At 33.2% G+C, this 16,101-nt stretch overlaps 1 protein-coding gene across 1 annotated transcript; it reads right to left on the bottom strand.

Annotated features, from left to right (window-relative positions):
- Positions 1-1,271: 1,271 nt before the first annotated feature.
- On the bottom strand, positions 1,272-15,923 carry LOC133201501 (CAAX prenyl protease 1 homolog). Its single transcript, XM_061337297.1, has 10 exons — positions 15,789-15,923; positions 13,460-13,606; positions 11,525-11,611; positions 8,276-8,392; positions 7,368-7,520; positions 6,873-7,014; positions 6,312-6,427; positions 4,578-4,754; positions 2,492-2,632; positions 1,272-1,573 (listed from the first exon to the last, which is right to left on the bottom strand). The coding sequence occupies exons 1-10, from the start codon at positions 15,879-15,881 to the stop codon at positions 1,355-1,357; spliced, it is 1,392 nt and encodes a 463-aa protein (XP_061193281.1). The 5' UTR covers positions 15,882-15,923; the 3' UTR covers positions 1,272-1,354.
- Positions 15,924-16,101: the final 178 nt, after the last annotated feature.

Here is a 16,101-nt window from a genome sequence, read left to right as displayed (position 1 = left end):
GGTCATATTTTATGGTCTCTGGGTTTTCTCTCTAATTTTTTTTCTATTGTTTACATGTTTTCAGTAGTTTTGTTGAGTTATAATGCACAAAGATCATGTTTTAATTTCGTAGAGAGATGACCCACAGAAAGCAAAAGCAAATTAATAGAAAAACGTGTCGGAAAATGTAAAATTTCGTACAAAATGACGCATCTACCTTTAGCCATTCATATATCTCATGGCTGATTTAGCAATTGAAAAAACAGTATGAGGAAAATAAGGGGCTTTTTTATAACACAAGAACCCCGTGTATCAATAGGATGCTAAAATTTGAAGGCTAAATAAATTTTTTACATTTCAATTGCGCAAATTTCTGCCGAATATATATCAAAAGCGCTCATGCCACATTCTTCCAGCAAAGAAACTGGGGGGATGAGCCAAGCCATATGCCCACATAACGACGGATAAAAAAAATCAATAAATTTACTTCTCACACATTCCACATTTTGTTAAATTTAGGTAATGTTTATTACCAATTGCATACAAAATTGATGATGCGTGCATACAGTAACTGCGAAATTGATTATGATAAACACAACAAAATGGCAACACACTAAATTTTCACAAAATCCGACATAAATTGGATGCTTTAAAAGTATTTTTTAATAGAGTGGGTCATCGCTCCATATTGGAACGAATAATGAAAGACAATGGAAAGATGTTTCTTTCTACACTTGCAAAAATTTGGTTCGAAGACCCACTCTTCAGAAAAGATTGTTTACTTACTTAAATTTTCATCATGGTCTTAAAAAATTCCAAGACCAAATCCACATTTTGTAGGCCCCAAGGAGGTCAAAACCATGAATATGTACTTAGTATATGGTAAAAATGAAGTCTGTAAGTCATTTGAAACAATGAGATTTAAGTGTTTATAAAAGGAAAGAGTGACTTACATTTTATCTTGTGTCCTAAAAATAAATCATAAAGAAATCCTGGAGAAAAAATTAATAACAACTCGAGCTAATGGTGCTTTGTACTTTTTTAATAGTAAGCACAAATTAGCCCTTTTCAAGATAACTGTGGAACTTACTCTTTTGAAGGGCAAATTAATAATGTTTGGGGAAAATTTATTACGAGATAATTAAATTATTTATATAAAACAATTACTTTTACGCCATATTTCACCAAACTTTATCATTTTGCCCTTCAAAAGAGCAGTACTGCAGTTATCCTGAAAAGGCTAATTCTTCTTTCATCATTGACAGTTTACTTTTCAAAAACTAAATCACCAGTGAACATTAAAGTTTATTAATTCACTTTTTCATCAACACAATAAAAGAAAAACCTGGAGACAATTTTAAATCAAAATCTTTAGCTAGTCTGTTTTTTCTAGAGCCTTCATTCTCTCTAATAGAGGAGGGTGTGAGAAGTTAAACATGGAGTACAGCCAGTCTGTGACGGGGAATCCTAGATTGTCTTTATTTAGTTTGATTAGAGCTGATTTCAGTTCTTTAGCATGTCTCAGAGATTTTGCGAAGAAATCGGCCTGGAACTCACAATGTCGGCTGTAGATTATCATCAGGAAACCCAGAACCTGTAATGAAGATTTTTCAGAGGTTTATATATAATTTATGCATTTCTTATTCAAAATTTAAACAATTACATCTATTTGCATTTCTGTTATTTCTGCAAAAATAAACTTTTTCCATCCTTAAAAGTAGCATGAAACCCGATAATCAACTTATTTTTGATCAACCATATTAATCTAGATACTTTCTTTGGTTTAATTTTAATTAGTACTTAATGCAGAAACAATACATATAGTCTATAAAAATGTTTTTTGATACAAAATAAATTCTAAAAAGATTTTTTTAACCAAATATAGCACATGTACTTACATCAAGGTCTATCATATTATTGTGGTAACTTTTTGCAATTGCCAATTTTGGCAATTGCTATCTTTACTGAATTCTTTTTCATTTTAATGTGATAATTAAATGACATTCACTCCCTCCCACAGTTTTTCACCTCTTAAACACAGACTTTTTGCCCAAATAAAGAACACATTAAGGACAGGTAATACAAACTTTCTCCAAAAATCATGAGTAAAACTATTAAAACCATGTTTACTACATGCATGTGAAATGAAAAAGTTTAGCCAGGTAGATTTTAATTTTTATTCACAATGTTTCACAATGAATTCTTAAAATGTGATTTAAAAGTTGGAAAGATTTATAAGAGTGGCGGCTAAATATAGAATTTTGAACAGCATAGAAAGTTCAGAATTTCTTAAAATTTTAAAATTTTTATATCTATTTTATTCACAAACAAAATAAGGCCAAAAGTATATATCAATCATGGCATCCATTTCTTTTATTTGTATTATCTGTCCTTTAACTAGTTGATCCATCATTTCAAATTGGTACATGTAAGGACATGGATTCATTTCTGACCATGCCTTGCTTCAAAACCTCTATCAGTATTTGGATACTCTTCACAAATTAATACATACCTCGTGATAAGGTTGGAAAATGAACTGGAATATGATCATGAGACCGATAAGTGTTGGCTCTGTGTCGAATCCGAATGCTCGGTAAATCACCAATTTCTTTGATAACATGGCAAACACCATGAAACAAAGGAACAAGTTTAGCTGGAAAATAAAAAAAAATCTTTTTTTACTTATTGTAAATGCTCCATTTCATGTGTAAATTACATTCAAATTATTTCATTCAATCACCTGGAAATATTGCAATTTAATCACTGAAGAAACAAGAGGCCCATGGGCCACAACGCTCACCTGAGTCAGTATGTCCTGCTGTTCTTCATCGGCAGATTTTTTTTCTATTACATGTATATATTCCTATGTAAAACATTAATCCCTATTGTAACCCCACCCTAAACCCAAGTTTCATTATTTTTATTGATGTAGCCCCACCCTACCCCTAAGTGTCATGATTTGAACAAACTTGAATCTACACTACCTCAAGATACTTCAATATCAATGTGACTAAACACATCTTCGCTAGCCAAGGGTTTCTGATACGCTACTCTCCTCATAAACCCTTGGCATACGGTGCTGACAAAAGACGGGATTGTTTTTGTCACGTGATCATGATTCTTACCAGGTACGCGAAGATTGCGTCATCGACAGAAATAAAAAGCGTATTAAAAAAATTTTGTTTTTAAAGAATAATTAACAAGAAGGTATTGAGTTATGTGAATTTGCAAATCTACATCTTCAGTATAGATTCTTAATCACATATTGTGCACGTAGCTTTAGATATTGGATGACACCATATAGCTATTCATAGAATGGCATGTTATCTTACGGATCATTGTTTACTTGCGTTTTACATTACCAATATTAAAGAGTCAAGATATATCCCGAACGCAAATATCGTCATTTACAAAAACAATTGCTGATTGGTCGAACGATGTCGATCAACTCCAATCACAACTTGAGAAAAAAATCCCAACTTTTTTTAACACCGTATGCCAAGGGCTGATGAGGAGAGTAGCGTATCAGAAACCCTTGGCTAGCGAAGATGGACTAAACATTGCTTTGCTGTTCTTGAAAAAAAAGTTTTAAGGGATTTTTTTCCTATACATCAACATATTAAACTCTGATAGAGCATAGTGGCCCCACCCTACCCCGGGGGGTCATGATTTGAACAAATTTGAATATACACTACCTACAGTATATCAATATGACTAATAATGGCTTTGCTGTTCTTGTGAAGATTTTTCCCTATATATATTCCTATGTAAAACTTTGACCCCCAATATGGCCCCACCCCACCCTACCCCCATGGTCATGATTTGAACAAATTTGAACCTACACTACCTTAGGACGCTTTCATATTAATAAGACTAATCATGGCTTTGCTGTTCTTGAGAAGAAGATTTTTGAAGATTTTTTCCTACATATCCCTATGTGAAACTTTGATTCTCCATTGTAGCCCCATCCTACCCCTAAGGGTCACGATTTGAACAAACTTGAATCTACACTACCTCAAGATACTTTAATATCAATGTGACAAATCATGGCTTTGCTGTTCTTGAGAAGAAGAATTTTGAAAAATTTTTCCTACATATTCCTATGTTAAACTTTGATCCCCCGTCATGTCCCCATCCTACCCTTGGGGTCATGATTTGAATAAACTTGAATTTATACTACATTTGAACAAACTTGTGATCCTGTTTACCTAAGGATGCTTTGTGGCAAATTTGGTTGAAATTGGCCCAGTGATTCTAGAGAAGAAATCGAAAATGTGAAAAGTTTTCAGATGGATGGACAGATGGACGGACGACGGACAAAATGTGATCAGCTAAGCTCACTTGAGCTTTCAGCTCAGGTGAGCTAATAAAAAATATTTTGTTTCCTAAAGCTACACCAATCCATGATGTTTTAAATCCATTTCACTTCATATTATACATTACAAGGATATATATTCAAAAGTAAACAATCTTAAAATCTTCTTTTCTAGAATTTAATTATGTTACAAGTATGTCATTGAACACAGAGAAAATTTATAACATACACACAAGATTTAATAATTGATAGGTTTCCCTCGAAATAATATAATGAGTTTTACCTGACTAATAAAAAAGTTCTTTAGAACATGGTTTAGTTTCCAGTGTCCAAGCTCATGGGCTAACACAGCCAGAATTTCCTCTGTATTACATCCTGTCTTTTTCTTTGGCTTCTCCTCTGCTGGCTTTTCTTCAGATTTTGGCTCTTCTGTCACTTCCTTCTCTTCTTTTGAGTCAGTCTGTAAAGGAATGTCGGAAAAACATATAAGTTTGAATATGTGCTCAATGTGACAGCTCTAACTCTGAACAACATACAAAAATGTGAATAGACATGAAAATGAACGACATACAAAAATGTGAATAGGCATGAAAATGATGACAAGAATAAATATCTCACTATTTCAGCAGTGCAAAACTGGTTTTACACTGTACAAAGGACTTCAGTCATTTCAATTAAGTATGTGCTTTGACGACCCCAAGCAATTAAAATTATTACTTAACAGGTACATACTCTGATGTTTCACAACTCTGTTTACTGGCACTTTGAAATGAACCTTCTGATTCCTAGAATTTAAGACTAGAGAAGCATTTATCCAAGTTTTACATTTTTTTTCTGTGTGTTATTTTTTTAATTTTTACTTATGAAGACTTTACTCAGGATGAGAACAACAAAGAAAGCACACATATACAATAACGTAGAATGCAAGAGAATGGGACACATAATCAACTAGATGTAGCTATTTCAAACAGTCATACACACCACTGTGAAGACCATTTCAAAGCAAATCAAAAATCAGCATCTGATGTGACCATTAGAACAAAAATGATTGTGAAAGGCAGGGTTGTCCTTAAAATTTGAAATAGCAGGAGACGTTAAATAGAACGGGGTCTGGGTACATGTAAGAGGGGGTTGAGGAGGAATACCAGAATAACCGGGGAATTATGTCATTATAGGCTGGGAAATTTCCCGGCTCCCAGGTTTTTAGACAACCCTGGAAATAGGTAATCTTTACAAATTTTGTATATACATGTATGAAGGAGAAAAAAGGGCAAAATTAAAACCCATTCAAAATAAGTTTTCTTTTAAAAGGCTTGTACAATAAGTACAGTGTATAATATGTGATCAATTTCAATTATTTCTGCAAAATTATCCAACACAAAAGACTTCAGTAACAATATTTTTAGTTCAAATTACATGTATAGACTTTCATGTATAAGGCCATAATAAAAAATTCCTAGACTCTCATCCAATTTCTTTTTTAAATCATGGCCGATGGCTGATGGGCAATTTTATAACATATTTCTTATTTATTCACTGTACAGATATTTTTGTTGACCTCATGGACTGGTGCTGATTTATCTATTACATTGTATATTCAAATAAAAGCAGTTAAGTTCCATTTCATGTATATATCTTTTTTTACCTCATCAATTTTATAGATATATCTATTAAAGCCCTGTAAGTCATTGTAGAGTTCCATTTTATGCACATATCTCTTACTATGCAACCTCAACAATCTTTAACAACCATTGGTCCTTGTTTGATACTCTGTCTGAAACACCATCTTGTCAGATGTCAAAATTACACCGACATTTGCAGAATAAAAAAAGAAAGTTGAACGGTTTAGCTGAAAACCGATTCCCATCAGAATTACGACAAATTAAGTTTTTAAAAACAGAAATTAAAAAAACAAAGTGGCAGTTAAAAAATCGAGGCAGGCAGGGATGACAGTCTACGGAATTTACATGTATATTGGCCTAACCAAAAAGAGAGCTGATAATATACAGGTACATACCTTTTCCTCCTCCTTTTCTGGAGAGTAGTCTTCAATAAGTGTGTCATACAGTACAATCCTCTTATTCTTAAAGAATCCATAAAAATAGGCATTGCTATGTGCTGAACGCTTAGATCCTGAAATTGATAAATAATTTTAGGTCTACAAATGTACATGTATATCATTATCGGCAAGCAAAAAATGAGCTAAATCTTTGCTCTGGTAAAACTTGAATACCCTTCTGCATTGGATGCTTTGGCAAATACTGTAGGATCCTTCTTATTTGTGAGTACTTAATATTGCGAAATGACTCTTAGAAATCAAAAAAGGAAGAATATGCATTCACAAATGAACTGTTGATAAGGAGTTTTAATATGTATTTCAGTTTCAGAAAAATAAAAGTGAGATATTCTTATTTGAGATTCATATGCTTCTTACAAATTACACTATAATTAATTTCTTGGTGCATGTTTCGGAATCTACAGTACTGGTAAGGTGAGCTAAATTTTCATCTCCTATACTGATTTAACATTTTTATGTATTTATTGGTAGCTGATATATATCATGTATATCTCTCCTTACCTTCAACAACATAGAGTTTAGTGAGAGGGAATTCAATGCTTGCTGCCAGCTGCTCTATCTTGGTCCTGAGTTCCCCATCAGGCAGCGGAGTGAACTTGTCAAACAGCGGAGCAATGAAATCAGCATAAATGGTGATCAGAAACTAAGGGATTAGAGACAGAAAATAAACTGTTTAAAATACATGTAGTTTGACTTGAAAAAATACTGAAATAGATTTTGAATCTTAATTTGTGGTCAATTGAAAATCTTTGTATATTGTCCTTCTCGTTACGTTCAAATGAAGAGGGAAGAGTATTCACATTTTCACCACTCCAAATTAGTTTTGTTTCAATGGACTTTTGAGCTTGACTACTGCTCATCATCTTCATATTTCAATCATCAACTCATCAACATATTCAAAGGACTGATAAAATTACATAAAGCTAAACCAAAATCCAGTGTGTAACTTGATTAACTGAAATCTTTAAACTATTCTTAAAGAAATTGGCAAAATACCAGTGACACAGCCAGCATAAATCCCCAGGCATATATGAAGAAATAGTCGCCCCCGATCTTGATAATGTAGATGAGAAGGGACACAATCGGCAGAGATAGAGCCATGCCTACAATCATTTTCTTTATTGTGTCCTTAATAAAAAATGGCAGTGTCTGAAATTAAAGAAAAATTCATTGAAAGTTTGAGAAATACACTGGCAAGAGTGGCTCACATAAATTTTATATCAAATTTGCATGAATTTCATGTGAATTCTTCACATGAGAAAGAGATGAAAAACAAGACTCATGAAATTTATGCAAAAGTTTTATGTGATTTTGACATAACATTCACAGGAATTTTAGATGAAGAACATATGGCATAAATATCGATCAAAGAAAAATACACATGAAACTTCTAAAAAAAAATATTATGTGAATATCTTGCCAACCAATTCACATGATATTTGCATTAAACATACATAGAATTTTTTCATGATTTTCGCACACTTTTCATATGGAAAGAAAATCCCATGAATATCATGTGAATATCATGTGAGCCACTTTTCCCTGTGTAATGCTTTACTAAAAATCTTACATTTATGTAAAAACAGATTTACAGTTTTCTTTGTTAAACTGATGCAAAGAAAAATGATCAATTATCAGTGAATGAGAACAGGAATTCACTCCCTTACTGAATGGCAGATCTTAAAATACATAAATTGGAAGAAAACAATAAATAATATATATCTAGCTGAAGTAAATCGTCACTGAAATATATCAATCCAACAATTACATAATTTCAGATCAACGAATTAAAAGTTGGGGTTGTAAATAGTGAGACATTGATTATTTGAAATTATTCAAATCATTATTTGATTAATTTCTATGCTGTCTTTTTGTGTATTGAAATTATTCACTTCATACCATACCTGTTTATTAAATCCATGCTTCTCCTCCAGAACAAATGTGTGATACAAACTCCAGGGAAGGGAGGTAATCGTGGAATACAGTAAAAATATCAGAATAAATGTGATGGACTGCAAAATCTAGAAATAAAAAGAAACTCTCACAGTTCATTTACATGTACATACTGTACGTGTACATAATTTAGCGCAATTACTGGGTATTAAGTTGTTAGTGTATTCATGAATTAGCGCTACACACAAACGCGCCATATATTGTGTTTATAAATTATTTATTAGTGGTATTCATGAATTAGAGCATCGTTGTCTGCACCAAAGCCGCTAAAATATGAAGCCCGCTATTTTATGTACACATACAGTATATTATAGAGTTGAAAATATTTTCATGGTTTATTTATGTGTTTGCTGTGTACAATGTTGATACATTGAATTCTCTCCCAGACTCCCACGAGTCTCAATTTGTTTGGAGCATTATTATTTACCTCTGTTATTTCTGTTGAATAGTTTTAATAAGCTCTGAGTTACATGCTCTCTAAACAAAGTTCTTTTTTCACACAAAAAGAAAAATTGTAAGAATTCACATTAACAAAATAAGAGAAGTTTTAAAACTTCTTAAAATGAGCATATCAAAATGTATGTATTTAAGAAATAAGGTATCATTTTTAAACATCTATCGGGATATAAATACGGGTTGGTCACCAGATCAAATTCCATAAATGCCCGATCTATGAAGTTATATTCTATATAGACATCCTTTCAAAAAAACAAATATGATAGACAGGCAAAATTAGCAGTTATATCCGTTAATAATAATAATACATTCAGGATACATGGCCGTAGAAACCGGGGGGTGGCCATGCCCCCTCCCCCCCCCCCCAATAATTTTGCCGATATATAGAATACTACATAAAACAAAGCTACTATATGCTTGTGCCCCGTCAATAAAAACGTCTGATCCCCCCTTTTTTGGCTTGTGAAGGAATTTTGGTAGTTGATAGTGCCTCCAACTGAAAATGTATGGCTGTGCCCCCCCCCCCCCCCCCCCAACTGAAATTACTACCTACGGGCCTGGGATCTATGCTAAATTTATGCAACGACCGAGTCACAAAAAATCAATCGTTTTTAAATTAAATTTTTCTCAAGCAGATTAAAAAAAAATTGAAAACATGTATATGATATTTTTTCATCCTATATATACAAGGACTAACATATTTGGCATTGTTATTTATTCACTTTACTACTTTCTTGTTTAAATGGCAGCAGTAATTGGTCGAACTGTCCCACGCGTATTTAATGAGTGAGGATGGGAATCCCGAAACCCCTCTCCCCCCCAATAACCCCCCCCTTTTTTTTTGTAAATTTAATAGGTTTTTTTTTTTGCTTCTTATTTTATATCAATGCTCTAATCCCCCTTTTTGAAATTACACTACTACATGTATGCTTGCTAATCTTGGTTGCCCTCTCTCCCTTGGGCCTGTTACATTTAAGCGGAGTAACTCAAAATAGAAAGAGATAGCAAGTATAGCCTCCCTTTGACATTTTTTTTCATGTGTTGGCTAGGTCACAGCATGCATGCGATACTGAAATTACTTAAAACCATACAGAGTTGCCACAGCTTTGGTACAGTGTAGTAAGTTATTCGTTTATACAATATAGGGCATTTTTCTTATAGAGGCCTATCACAAAAATTACACGCGATCTGTAAAATCAATCTATTGTTTATTTGATTTGTCAACTCGAATTTTCTAGTTCAGTACTTCGTAACATAATTTATGTTAGAGGTCTCGGATCAGTAAAGGTTTTCACTAATAAATATTAATTAATCTTTTGTCTTAAAATATCACTGGCGATTTCTGAAACGCATGTTGGGTATGGGTTATAATATACATGTACATGTAGTTATAATAGACTCTATTTGCGTAACATTAACCATTTGTATGCTGTCGATGCAGACTTCACGAGTCGACATTTATGTTTTGTAAGGTGGCAAAACAATCATCTTGGTAGTTGCATCCGATGTAATCTGTTTAATATTCTAGGCTATTCCGACATGGCCACTCAGGAGAAAATAAAGATGTAGCCTACATGTTTCTCAGGTGATCTCCCTTTGATTACGTAGTGACCATGGTGACGAGGAGCCGGGAGTTGGAAAACAAATTCAAAGCATAAATAAATAGGCTGTCAGAGGAAAAGAGAACACATTATTTTTTTTTAAACATTTCAGCATAATGACGAGATAAATATATATCAGCTACTTGAAGGAAAAGTCTTGGGTCAGGACCGAGGCACGTATATAGTACACAAAATGTCGACATTATTGCATCTATATGCAGTCATGCTTAGCAAGAGTTTTTCGTACTTTTTTGCACCACAACACAAAATAACTTATAATAAATATAACATTCTCATTTCGAAACTTTTTAATATTAATAAAAAACAATATATAATCCTTTTCTTTCATATTAATGTAGGGTAATCCCCGCTATTTTCACTGTGTGAGTCGGTGCTAAGATATTTGAATCGAACGAAAAGTATTAATTTCGATGTGGCCACACCCCTCGAACAAAATAAAAAAGTACTTTATTTATTCATATTTTAATCCTCTTTTCAATGGTATAAATTTTATTTTGTTCGAAGGGTGTGGCCACAGCAAAAATTTGAACCAAAGACGGAAAAAATGCTTTATTTTGATAAAAACTATCAAAGTGCACGTGTTTAGACGTTTTCTGTACAAATATGACGTCATCAAATAAAAAAGTTGGCATAAACTATAAACGTTTGATACCCAAGGATAATATTTCTATTGTTAATTTTCTTCTTCCCCTTAGTTTAATTTTCCTGAAAAAATAGGCCGATTTAGCCCCTTTGTGGATTTAGCTCTTTGATCTCGTACCAACCCGTATTTATAGCCAGATAGATGTTTTAAAATGATACCTTATTACTTATATTTACATTTGTGACTTATTTATATTTTATATTTGCCTGATTATAATCTTTAACGTGTGAAGTGTTTTATTTTTTCAAACTCAACGGCACGTGTTTAATCCATTGATTGCGCGTCGACCCTTTATGACGTCACTGAGAAATTAAGTCGAACGTTTATGACGTGAGGAACCTGTGTTTATACGGATATAGATACGCATTGCTTTTAATAGTGTTATATTAAAGAAAACATTTGCAAATGTATATATTAATCATTATCAACTTAAACATTCTGCACTTATAGACATTTTTAATTATTAAAAATATAGTCACCTCATATTCAGTGCCATATCCAAAATGGCCATTTATCCTGCCAGCTAGTTTCCATACAAATGGCAGGGCACCAATACACAGAATTACCTGGAAAAATTGACATAATGATAAATGCATATTGAAACAAAATAAATGCTACATGTACCTTAGTAATCTTCATCAAAAACTATAATCATGAAAATTTTATTTGAAACCTATCAAAGTTGTAGTTTAAATGAAGCACTGGAATTGTACCAGATAACAGAAGTTGTTGAAAAACATGCTATTACAATGAAGTCATTTTTTTTTTAAAAATCCTTATAATTAAACAACTGATCAGCCCTAGTAGCTGTTTCAGCTTTCCTGTTGGTGGGAAGTTTTATCAATATATAACAGAACGAGAACAAGTTTCCTAACTTAGGACTCTCTGCCTAGTTTTATACAAATGAAACTTTGCAGTGTTTTAGTTTACTGCCTCAGACAATGTTCCAAGTAAAATTTCCATTTTTTGCCAAGAAATGTGATCTAACAGCTGCATTATTCTAATTTTATAAGGAAACTATTGTACTACATATATTGGCAAAAAACTATGATAATTAGAATTATTAATATTGTTGAATCCTAATATTTTCAACTTATCGATCTTAGTGCAGTTTCTGAATATTAACTAACTGTAGCATTGAAAAGCACTTTAGCTACTCTCAAATAACTACAGTCACACCTTGTTATCTTGCACTTGATGCGACAGAGAAAAAAAACTTTGAGACACGTAATGACTCAAATATCAAGGTTAAAATACATAGAGAAAGGTAGAGTAGTTGAGACTTCCAATACACTTCAAACATATTCAGAGTATTTTCGGATACTAATGTTCAAGGTACTGAAGTTCAACTGTATATTCATGTCAACCCTCTGATTTGGTGAATACTGTCTTCTCAATTAGCTGCATGCATTGTAGATGACAGCATTGGCCTTATACAAGTCAATAATGATATGATGCTATCTCATTCTGTGGTTGAGTTGACACACCATATCTCATTACAACATCATTAATATCTCAATATTATCCCTGAGATCACAGACACTCCTCTTACTATATATAGTCTCTACCACATCTCATTAGTCATTACAATATCTCAATATACCACTGAGATCCAAGACACTCCACTTACTATATATAGTCCCTACCACATCTCATTAGTCATTACAATGTCTCAATATAACTACTGAGATCCAAGACACTCCTCTTACTATATATAGACTCTACCACATCTCATTAGTCATTACAATATCTCAATATAACCACTGAGATCCAAGACACTCCTCTTACTATATATAGTCTCTACCACATCTCATTAGTCATTACAATATCTCAATATAACCACTGAGATCACAGACACTCCTCTTACTATATATAGTCCCTACCACATCTCATTAGTCATTACAATATTTCAATATAACCACTGAGATCCAAGACACTCTTCTTACTATACATAGACTCTACCACATCTCATTAGTCATTACAATATCTCAATATAACCACTGAGATCCAAGACACTCCTCTTACTATATATAGTCTCTACCACATCTCATTAGTCATTACAGTATCTCTATATAACCACTGAGATCACAGACACTCCTCTTACTATATATAGTCTCTACCACATCTCATTAGTCATTACAATATCTCAATATAACTACTGATATCCCAGACACACCTCTTACTATATATAGACTCTACCACATCTCATTAGTCATTACAGTATCTCAATATAACTACTGAGATCACAGACACTCCTCTTACTATATATAGTCTCCACCACATCTCATTAGTCATTACAATATCTCAATACAACCACTGAGATCACAGACACTCCTCTTACTACATATAGACTCTACCACATCTCATTAGTCATTACTATATCTCAATATAACTACTGAGATAACCCCTCTTACCGTGGACTCTAGCTGGTGGTAAACACCCGACCAGAAGCCAAAGGTACTCTTGTCCAGTGAGTAGAGCCTAGCTTTGGTGAATGTTTCTTGGTCCAATACTTTTTCTAGCTCTGCTGGAACATCTGTTACTGTTTTCGCAAGATACCTCTACAAATATAAAATAAATAAATGTTACAATTTTTCAAGTTTGTTCAAAGTTCTCTTAAGACAAAAAATGCCCATTTATCCTATCAGGTTTATGTACCAGAAAACTCCCTGTATATTGTAAAATTGTACACTTAATTACATATTAAAGTTGGATTTCATTTTTTGTTAGTACAAGGCATCTAATAATTTACTGTAATTTTTTTTTAACTTAGAGTTAACATTAAAAGACACAGATGTTAAAAGAGGAAGAACTGGGTGTCCTTGGATGCTAATAATGATAGTCACTTACAGATACATTTTACATGGCCGTAGGAACCCCCCCCCCTCCAATTATTCTGTCGGTATATAAATTACTATAGTACTGTAACAGTGTATTAGTAAACATAGATACTATATGGTTGTGCCCCCTCAATAAAAACATCTCATGACTTTTATTTTGCTTGTCAAGGAATTTCTGGTAGTTGATGACCTTTTTGTTTTTGTTTTGTTTTTTTTTTTTTTTGTTTGTCAGGAAATTTTGGAAGTAGTGCCCCCTCAACTGTCAACTGAAAATGTATGGCTGTACCCCCCCCCCCCCCCAAACTGAATTTGCTTCCTACGGACCTGCTGTAATTAATAAAATGGGTATGATTAACAAATTTGTAATTATCTAAATTATGAAATAAGTAGGGCCAATATCAAGAACATAATTATTTCATCAAAAAATGACTCCACCATTCTGAAAAATAGTTTATGCTGCTTACATTAAAGTTAAGGTGAGAAAACCATTTTCATGAATTTTCTTTTTTTAACCTTTTCATTACCAAAAGGGGCAATAATTGAAGACAGTAATCTCTCTCTCTCACACAGTGGCGGATTCAGGGGGGTTGGGGGGGGGGGGGGGGGGGGGGGTTCGGGAAAAAAAAACCACCCAATCAAAAAAATTTTTTTTTACAAGTGTCATTTTAACAATATATTTCATAAATGAGACTCTATTCAAGCCCATTGTTATACACAAAGAGATGAAATATACAGCCACCACGAGAAATCCCTTTCTGCTTTAGTGCACAGTACAATACACAGGTAATCAACAGTAGAGATCACACAAGGTCATATACTAACAACCAAAACTGCACGTAGTTATTACGGTTTTGGTATAATTGCTTAAGTAAACTAATATACTTTCAAGAATTTAATGAATGTTACTTTATCAGTGTTTCTTGAACTACGTGAATAAACTGTGATTATTATTATTTAGAAAAAATCAATTAATACAATATTTTCATGACATAATCAGGTTGCTTTTACTACTGGGAAAGTTGACCCTTCGAGTAATAATGGTTTACTAGTTGTTTACGTTGTGGCCTGTACCAAAAAGCACATTGAAAGTGTTCCTTTTGTAGATGGAAGTTTCAATGCAATTTTAAAAAGCAAAAGATCTGCATTTTTTTTTTTTAAATTACTGTTGAATGTTGTTTAAAAAAAAAAACAACTAACGGTTACAACTTTGTATTATGAATTTAGGTAAAACAGATATGTATAAAGTAGAGGTCCTGTGAACACAAGAATTGGCCACTTTTTTAATTGTCTTTCAAGACTTTTTTTTTCAAACATTGGGCTGGTAAAGGGGGTAAAAAATAATAGAATTAAAGAGTGCATGTAATTACCCCCCCCCCAATGAATAAGCAATTATTCCAACAATTTTGCAAAGACTTCTTTTATCAGGCATTAGGCTGCTACATGTACATGCAAGTGTGTAAAAAAAAAAAGAAAAAGAAATAATGAGTGCATATAATTAACTCCCAAATTTTAATTTTATGTTCAAATTCTTGAAAATTTGGGTAGGTCAGTCTTGAAAAACATCTAGAAAAAAGTGGACAAAAACTAATTAATTCAATTTAAAATGCTGGAAAATGCACAATTTGGAGCATTTTTAAAGAAAATTTCTCGTCGGAGGCCCCCGAACCCCCACCAATGGGAGGGGGACACCCCTCCCATGCCCTCCCGCTTCGGCTCTACGGGCCTCAACCCCCCCCCCCCCACAGGAACTTCTGGATCCGCCACTGTCTCATCTCACACACACATGGACGGGATAGTGAATTCAATATTCCATCAGGCATCTTGCTGTCACAAACTGAAAAAATATGCCCATATTGATTATTCACAAAAGAAAATATTGGAACAAATTGCAGATCAGTAACACCTGTCTTGAGGAAAGATAAGACTCCCAGAAATAGACGATCCAAAGGAAAATTAAGACAGAATAAAAGATTTCCTCCTCGCTGATCATCATCATGTTTCTCAGTTTTTATCGCCGCGTTGGAAATTAGATAAAGTCAACTCCGATTCCGATTGAAATATAGTCAGGATTGATTTCAATGCTGCATGGAAGCCATTAATATTTCTCTTAAAATATTTGATTAATTTGACCAATGTTGATAATTAAGTATTGAAATATATATAGTATTAGCATATATTTACTAAACCTAAAAAAAATTTGACCTTTGCTATTAAAA

This window comes from Saccostrea echinata, unplaced genomic scaffold (genome assembly GCF_033153115.1).
Source record: "Saccostrea echinata isolate AGI-Se365-2 ecotype Australia unplaced genomic scaffold, CSIRO_AGI_Sech_v1 ptg000044l, whole genome shotgun sequence".
Lineage (NCBI taxonomy): Eukaryota > Metazoa > Mollusca > Bivalvia > Ostreida > Ostreidae > Saccostrea > Saccostrea echinata.
The sequence above is the reverse complement of the archived record's forward strand: the minus strand, read 5'-3'. Positions and strand labels throughout refer to the sequence as shown.